Source organism: Egretta garzetta, unplaced genomic scaffold, assembly GCF_000687185.1.
Source record: "Egretta garzetta isolate BGI_Z169 unplaced genomic scaffold, ASM68718v1 scaffold182, whole genome shotgun sequence".
NCBI classification, from domain to species: domain Eukaryota; kingdom Metazoa; phylum Chordata; class Aves; order Pelecaniformes; family Ardeidae; genus Egretta; species Egretta garzetta.
In genome coordinates this window covers 899,527-908,602 of record NW_009258767.1, presented here as the reverse complement: position 1 = coordinate 908,602, position 9,076 = coordinate 899,527, and the positions used below count along the sequence as shown (strand labels likewise).

The 9,076-nt window shown below is 39.3% G+C and overlaps 1 protein-coding gene across 1 annotated transcript in view; it reads left to right on the top strand.

Moving 5' to 3' along the window:
* Positions 1 to 5,351, top strand: part of TDP1 (tyrosyl-DNA phosphodiesterase 1) — a 50,677-nt gene extending 45,326 nt beyond the window's left edge. Inside the window, exon 15 of the mRNA XM_009649344.2 lies at positions 5,098 to 5,351. Within this exon, the coding sequence (XP_009647639.1) occupies positions 5,098 to 5,171 (74 nt within the window). The 3' untranslated portion in view covers positions 5,172 to 5,351. The remainder of the gene's footprint in view (positions 1 to 5,097) is intronic.
* Positions 5,352 to 9,076: the final 3,725 nt, after the last annotated feature.

Below are 9,076 nucleotides of genomic sequence, written 5' to 3'. Positions count from 1 at the left end.
ATTCTATGATTCTATGATTCTATGATTCTATGATTGTAGTTCATACACCGGAGTGGGTGGCGGGGAGCGGGGGTTGGAACCAATCTCACTTTGTGGTGGCATCCATTTCCTTCCTAGGTGGAACCAAAAGCATTACTATTGACTGGTAAACCTTCAGTTTGAGATTGAAGCTGTCTTAAGACATCTTGACATCAGACACTTCCTCAGATGGCCTCTCAGAGTCCAAGGGTAACATCTGAGTACACAGCAAACCCTGGGTTTTTTCAAGCTTTTTATAATGACCACAAAGAAATTAACAGTTTATATGAGAGGAAATTTGAGTTACAGAGTCATCATTTAGTTTGACCAGTTCTATGTGTTGTTTTGATAGGGTTACAGACCTGAAGACCAGAATGAGCCACTAAATTGTCTGATCTGATTTGCCACATGTTACTAGCCCATTTCTTTGAGCTCAAAGCCTCTGTTTGGCTAAGAGGGACCTTCCAAGATATGCTTCAGATTATTAGTTGAGAGCATCATCATGAGATGGCAAATTCACCAGGTGGTCAATATTTTGCTTCAATAGTTGGTCAACCCAAGAATTTAAAAAAGCACGTTATTTTGGTTATTCTTTTTCAGGATAGATGTATAGTGCCCAGTCTAGTTGTTGAACTTATATGTGATTTCATCCATTTTGTGCAGAGTGCAAGACCTGTAGTTGAAGTCTGAAGAAATGTAACAATATGTCATCCTAACAGTTCAGAATTAAGGTTGCACAGAGAACTTGGGCGATTTTCCTTTAGACAATTTCTCCCCAGCTGCTTTAAATTACCAGCAAAAACCGGTTTTATTATGCATTATATACATAGCTTGCATCTTTCTCTTGCTGCAGGGAATAACATGCACGTTTTACATCTGGCAGTTTTAAAATAAAGATTAAGATCATCTCTCCTCTGACGTGACAAAGGACTACATTAATTTTTAGCAGATAACATTCATTGTGTACAATATATACATTATTAACTCTTGGCAAATTGCTGTTTTGAGCAATTGTGGTTTTTCACCTCCACTAGTTAGCTGAACAGCAGAAGGCCATTTGTGGGCAGCAGCTGCATCTTCAGCAAATGCATTTAAAGAATTTTTAAAAATAAAATTATCTGGCAGCTGATAGTACTACTTGATATTGTGACAGATATAGATACAGCAATGTCCTGAACTCCTCTGTTAAGCAACAGATTCAGGCTGTTGACTATGAGAAAGCTGAATGTATTGATGATACCAAGGTAAAAGAAACCTATTGTGGTGCCAGATGCCACCAACCTGCTCTATCACTCCCCTCCTCAGCAGGACAGGGAGAAATGAGATGGAAAAAAAAACCCTCATGGGTCAAGATAAAGGCAGTTTAATAAAAGCAAAGGCCATGCATGGAAGCAAAAGGAAAACAAAGATTTTATTCTCTACTTCCCGTCAGCAGGTGATGTCCAGCCACTTCCCAGAAGCAGGGCTTCAGTATGCATAGCAGTTGCTCAACATCGTAAATAATGAATGCCCCCCTTCCTCCTCCTTTCTCTTAGCTTTTATTGCTGAGCTGACGTCATATGGTATGAAATATCCCTTTGGTCAGTTTGGGTCAGCTGTCCTGGCTATGTCCCCTCCTGAGATCTTGCCTACCCTCAGCCTACTGGTGAGGGGGGCAATGTTGAGGAGACAGCAGTGATGCTGTGCGAGCACTGCACAGCAGCAGCCAAAACACTGGTGTGTTATCAACACCTTTCTAGCTACCCATACAAAGCACAGCACTGTGAGGGCTGCTATGGGGAAAATTAACTCCATCTCAACCAGACCCAGTACACCTATGGACCAATAATATAATTTGAGAGTTCCTTGGAAGGAAAACAGAAAATGATCCAGTCTGGTATTTGGGAAACATGCATACAACAGCCAATCTTACTTAGCAAGATATCTTGATAAATGAAATTTCTTTATGCCTTTGATAATATTCAGATTTTTTTTCCCCCTTTTCAGATGAGTACTGCTATTTTGTTTTATAAAATTATCTTCTCATTGAGCTCCATTGTCACATCTCAGTGGCGTTATTGCTATTATCTCTCTTACCAAGACAAGTTGATCTGATCCCCTCATGAAAGCACAACATTTCATTCAGAGTGCTTTGAGGACTGTTTCCCCGATCACTTTTGTTTCACCCTAGTGAGAAGTTTTTTACAACAGACTTACATTACACAGAGGGATACAGCCCCAGGGTTGTTTTGTACCTTTGCATGGGAAAAGGTACAAGCTGCTTGCTGTAGTTGAGGAACACCATTTAGTTTGTGATTTAGATATCACACAGTTTACTGACTGAGGAAATCATATGGCAGGAACTTGAAACTTTGATACATAAGTACATCAAGGGGGTTTTTTAGAACAACATGGGAAAGGCTTCAGAAAAGTGCAAAGGATTTTTTTTTTTTTTCCTCACCCTAGCAACACTTTGAGAAACAAAGCAAATCCTGCTTCTGAACTGCAGTACTGGCTTTTGTTTTCTTTTTCTTTTTTTCCTAAATGAGTGGTCATTATCCCGGCCTTGAGGAATAATCACCTTGTTTGTGAATATTATTATAGATCTCACATCTATACCCCATCTGCCTTTCCCCTTTCTTGAGATCTTTCAGGCATGATTTTTGCTTTGAGAGGAACAAGATGAGTTCATTTTTCAATGCCATGCTCATCCAAAGGGGAGGGGAGAAAAGAGACTGAAGTACAGTGTGCACGTTCTGCAGATGTTGAAAGGGAGAACTTTCCAGCCTCATGCAGCAGGGAGTGAGTTTGCCGCATTAGAAAGTATATGTAGAATGACTCTACATATGACAGAAGAACTCTGGTTATTTGTGAGCAACCTTTTTATATATGTGAACACTTACTACTTCAAAGCTACATTTTTCAGTTGGAAGACTCATGAAATACTGTGAAAGATGATGTAAGAATCAGTCCCTGCGTTTAGAAATCAACCAGGAATAGCTGTCATCCAGCTCTCCGCTCACAGTCCAAAAGACACTTATATTTTAAACTGTAGGAAGAGGATCACAAAGATGCTTTAATTGTGTTTTATACTTTGCTATTCAGTTGCATGTTACTGTAATTCACAGACTTTTCTGGTTTTGGCTGTACATACTGTACTGCCATCTGTCATACTTATGAGAACATGAAGTTTTGAGATGGCTTGCTGGCATGTTTTTGACCTACACGATATACTGGATTTGTAAAATACTATTGTTAAAATTTGGAAAACAACCTTCTTGTACCATTGTCAGCTCATGATTTCATATTCTGTAATATGATCTCAAAATGGGGGGATTCTTTGAGGTCTTAAAGTAGCAGTGGGGTAGGAACAGCCCCATTCATTTTACCGTGTGCTAACTCTAGCGCTAGAGTTCTGCTGCTTCTAAGTGGGACAAGGAGGAGGCAGGGTACTGGGTCACTAGATAACACTCGTTATCCAAGAAGGTGCCATTGAGACAAAATTAGGGTATCAGAAATGAAGAACTGAACTTCAAAGGCGTGGAAGATTGCTACGTTGAGCACACTTTAGAAATATATAAGGAACACCTATCCACTGTAACCAAAAGCTAGCCAACTGCTTCTTCAACCTAGAAGCTATGCCATGATTTTAATCAGGAGATGACATGGATGTTTGCTTTTATTGTCCTCTTATAATAACATTACGTGAAAGATGGCATTTGTCACACAGGCTGTTCTTTCTCTGGTGATCCCTATCGGTCTTCATAAACTATAAACATAAAGTCTTTTTTCAAGTCAAGCAGATTCAATTTTGTTGTAATTTAAAGCATTCTCTTATTACCCTCTTACTACTGCGAACAGACGCTTTTGTAAAATGTTTGCATAGCTGGGATATGTTTCACTGCAACATACAGAACTACATGACTAGAATTAAACGCACTCTAGTAGCAAGTGATAATGAGTACTTGGTAGGAATGCTCTCCCTGCCCCATGCTTAACTGGTACGTGGTTCTTGTCACAGTGTGCTGTTGTGTAATTTATAACATCCCTTCATTACTGCTTCTGTCACTTTCTTACTCTCCTCCTCTTGCTACAGTAATTCTCACTTCATATATTGTGAGAGCTGGCATTGGATCCTGTAAACTTAAAATTGGACAACAGTAATCATAATGAATAGCTTATCTAAAATTTCAGTTGACAAGCATGTAGTGAATCTTCTTTAGCAAGTAAACATAGTATTTCATGTAGATGAGTAGCTTGTTTTCGATAAATGCACTACTCCCATCATCCTTAGTACAATTCAGTTTAATCTATGCATTGTACAGATTAATGTCACCAGCTTCCTTCAGGGCTCATTTTGTAGATGGAGAAAAGAAGCAGGGTAGATTTATATAAACTTATTTGAGAAAAATCATGGAAAGGATTGAAGGAGTTTTCTCTGTGTTTCAGTAGGAGTAGCCTGAGAGAAGTAGAGTAATAGCTTGGCTTCGTAGACCAGCTGCTTCTCTGCAACGTGCACATGGTAGGAGAACGAGCCTAGAGTAGGTTGCAGCTGGCTCCTGCTGTGTTGCCTTTCCCAAGAGTGGAAACAGCTTCTGTGTTCTGAAGGAACTGTCTGCTGCAAACCTGTTGTTCATCTAAAGTTGTAATGTTTGAAGAAGTGAGGTGTAAATTGAACATTTCAGAGTTCTTTCTGTCCGTGTGAAAAATATTAATACATTGCAGCACTTATTTATAATTCCGTTGGGTTAAGAGATACACAGCACAAAACTTGCTGCCTATGGGCCAAACCAAATTTGGCTGTATTACTGTTCTTGTATACCATCCGAAATACAAATCTTTTACAGCTGGTGGGGAGTATGTTGGGTTACAATAATTGTATTTAAAAAACTATTTCAGGGGAAAGCAAAGCCTTTTGATAACTCTAAATCTTACGGTTTTAAAAAAGAGCTGAATAAAAGTTTCCAGTAAACTGAAATTGCACATTGGGTTATGTGAAAACAAGGGGGAATTTTGACCAAAGGGAGGGGAGGAAGAGGATGAAAATTTGACATTTAATAACTGAATTTGTCATGAGCATGTTTTTGGTTTGGTTTACAGATCAACCATGGATTTGGAATATTCCTTACACTGACGCCCCTGATACACATGGAAATATGTGGGTTCCATCATGAATGTTTCTGGTATTCTGTGACGTTTCACTTACTGACACTGAACCTGCCACGCTACGTGCAAGACTGCTTATCTCTGGTTTTTAAGCTATGATGTCTGCTGTAATGGCTAATTTGTAGTTGAAAGAAATATTAAAATGATGATAACAGGGAGATTCTTGGAGAATCTATAACCACATTGTTATAAATGAACCTGCATTTTTAAGTACCTTTTTATATGCTTTTTCCTTACCGTGGTTCCTAATATGCTCTTCAAGATTAAAACAAGTAGACTGTTCTCAGAGATTGTCTCTGCATTTTTAGCTGTAACGAATATAAAATTTACTGTTCTGCAAGACCGTCAGTTGGCCCCAGTAGCTGGAGTAGAAGTTACTTTATGTAGAATTTAAATAAAAATAAAGTCAATCTTGTTTAAAAATCCTTTGTCACATCTTCTTCTAAATGTGTACATTTCAAATTGTATTGAAACTTTGCTTTGCAATTATCACTTGTAATGCAAGCTCTAATATTTGCTGGTTTGGCTTCTTGCAGTATTTGGCTTCTTGTCAGTGATTTCCTAATCCTCTTTTTTTGCCTCCTTGCAGGCACCCAAGTACTGTCCAAAACACTAAATTGAAGTGGATGGGCTTGGATGCTGAAGAGTAGTCTTAAATAGCGTTGTGGAATGTACGAACAACTAGTCCTGCAGCCTGGAAATCTTGTAGTACAGTGTGGTACTTCATTCAGAATTCCCTCCGGATCCCAAATACTCTGACCAGGTAGCTGTTCCAGTGCTACCTCATTCGTTTTGCCGTGTCATTCCCCAAGATGGTTTGGAGTACACTGGGAGTGCATGACTTTCTGATGTTTATCTAATGTCTATCCCTGTTTCATTCAAAAATTACCACAGAAAAGGTGCGTGTTTAGGAGATCATCATGTTTTCTTTCATTTTCCTACACCATCACAGACCAATCCATAGAAAAACTACGAAGTACCACTTCTTTTTCATCTTTCATATCCTTTCCCTGTTGTTCTACCCTGTCTGGTTACATTCAAGTTCTCTGGTGGAGTTATCAGGTGGTCTTTCAAATCAAAAAGGTTATGGCTTTGAGATCTTGTTGGGGAAATTATTGTACGGTAACTCATTCAAAGGGTAAATGGGGCTCGATAGGGGAATAGCCTTGCCTATAACACAGCAGAATTTTACACTCAGTCTTCACAGCAAACACCAGGAACTTGGGTATTTAGGTTGCTCATTTCTTAGCCCATGTTGGCAATTTAGAGGCCTGGTAATCATTCTTACGGCTTTACCTTTGCAAATAATGTGAGCCGAGTATGGATCAGAGTGCTGCTGGGATGTCCATGGAATAGGCAGGAAAACTGCTTTCTGCTTGCACCTTCCCTTATGCTACATGTGTGAGCTTGAAAAGATGGGGATCAGGGAAGATAAGATAATGTGAAAATGGAGCAGTGTGCTCTAAAAACTGAGATAACAACTTCATTGTTGTACTTTCTTTTTAACAGAATATTTTCATTTTAATTCTCATTCTGTGAGAATTAGAGAAGTTCTAAATAGGAAGGTGTCTTCACATGAGGAAAGCTTTAAGAGTTCTAGAAGGTCGGCTAATAATGTTCATTTATCCTTAATTTGTGAGGATTGTGAGTTATTAATGTTACATATAGGAGTATTTCTGGTTTTGTCATAGAGTGATTTGAGCAGCTCTGAGGCTGATTATATTCCAGCTGGAATTTTTCAGTTTCCAGGAACTTGGCATGATTTAACTTCAGCTCTCCAGGGCTCAGATTAATGCTGTGTCAGGAGATCCTTCCAAAGTCCCTCAGTGGGAACAAATAAACCAAGAGATCAGTTCTGCTAGGAAAGCTCAGGAAATCTTTCCAACGTGGAGCTGTGACCCAAAGCAACTTGGAATGTGCTATAAGCACGGAAGTGAGGCGCTGCTGGGCGGCAGAGCTGGAGGAGAGGAGTGAAGGTGGGGGTTTAGTTTGCTGGACAGTTTGGGATGCGAGACAAGCTAATGGTTCAAATAAAGGTTGAGTTTGGTTGAAACAGATACGCGTGTAGTTCTGTTTTAACTGTTTAAACAGTGCTCTTCCAGAACAGCAAGGAAGACTTGTTGTGAAGTAACTGTCCGAAGATAACTACAACTCCAGGGTGGCAACTCTTTTGCTGTCGGTCCTCTGCAGCCCAAACACGGCTGGGCTTCGTGACAAGACAGACTTAAGAACACCTCTTAACTGTCCAAATAAAATCTAAAAATTTCTCTTGTGCAGCATATTTTGAAATTCCATTTTTCATACCACCCAAATCATTTTTTGTTTCATGTCAGGGCCCTAACGTTTGAAAAGTGGAAGTATGAATAAAGAGAAGGAGAAAGCAAATTAGTCTCACCCACAGCAGAATGTCTGACGTATGTAACTAGATTTGACTCTGGGATCTTTGGTCGAAGTGATATTTAGGTCTGAGAGCTGTGTGCTTCTCCTTTATTTTTAAAAGGTAGTTTGAATTGGAAAAAAAAAAAAAAAAAAAGAAAAAGGTCAATAACATTGTCTGCAGAAGAAATTGTTATTTAGCACAACATCTTTTTTACTCAATAAATAAATTGCTGATTAATTTCTCTTGCTACTGCTGAGAATCTGTTCTGGTCCCCCTTCAAAATCAAGCAAAAATTGCAATTGCCATTACAACAACAGTGTAAGAATTTATTGTTAATGCATAGCAATGCATGCCGGTGCAAACAATGTGCATGCGTTTCTGCAGTGTGCTAGTTCGGTTGTAAAGAATGAAGCAGTACGTTTTTCTGTGCCTAAGTGGCTAAAACAACTTGATGGAGCCCTAGCCAGTTTTAATGGCTAATGCAATTGGTTATGTTTTGTAAAAGCTCAGCTGACTCCTAACCCCCAGCTGTACCAGGTCCCACACTGGTGTTGCGAAGCATCCATCAAAGAGGTCCCAGCATGGAAGGGAAGCCAACTCTGTAGAGCTGCCATACACCCTGCAGAAGGAAAGGTCAAGGTGGACACCTGGATATTCGGGTTCACAATGGATGCCTGGAAATTTGGGTTCACAGTGACACGTTATTGGACTGCATCACTCTAGCCACTAATGTAATGGGGTAATACCAGTTTACTCCCTCCTGGGACAAGGAAAGAAATATGATGGTTGCTTGTGATTCTGAAAAGGTTAACTCTCCTGTCAAGGGCAGCACAACACTGTGCAATTTCTTGTTGGAGTCACATAGTAAAGCAATGATCTAATTTAGGTTTGTTCAAGACCGTGATACAGTGATCTGTCCAGAATCTTTTAACTGCAGTTGAGATTAAATCCAGCATCATAGACGGTTAAAAGGCATAAAAGATACCATGTGTTTTGTTCTGTGCTAGGTGTGCAAACATGCAACAATATTACAGCTGTCTCGCTCGGTGGCCTTTCTAAAGGTGTCAATGTGCTTTTTTCAGCAATTAGTGATATGTTAATTCCTCATACTTTCTTCTGCTAAGGTTTTCTATGATTTTGGTATTCCAGCCTGCTTTCCAGTAAACAAATATGAACACAGCAACAGAAATAACTGCACAAAAAATTCCAAGTCAATGAAAATTAATAAAAAGACATGATGCCAAGAACTGAATATTGAAATCAGTAAATTAATGCAATATATAGGTATTCCCTGTGACATACTCTGACATCCAGTGTGTGTATTTGAAAAAGCTAGAATGGAGATGTAATATTCTTTATAATGCTAGACGCTACCTAATCCCACGGATATTTCTACTGACATCAATAAAGTTGCTGACATTTTACAGCTATGGAATTAATCACAGTGACCCAGGATGTCAGAATTTTAGCCAAACACTGACAGTAGTCACACCATTCCCTCTCTCTTACCTGTGAATTTCTTTTAATCTGAGT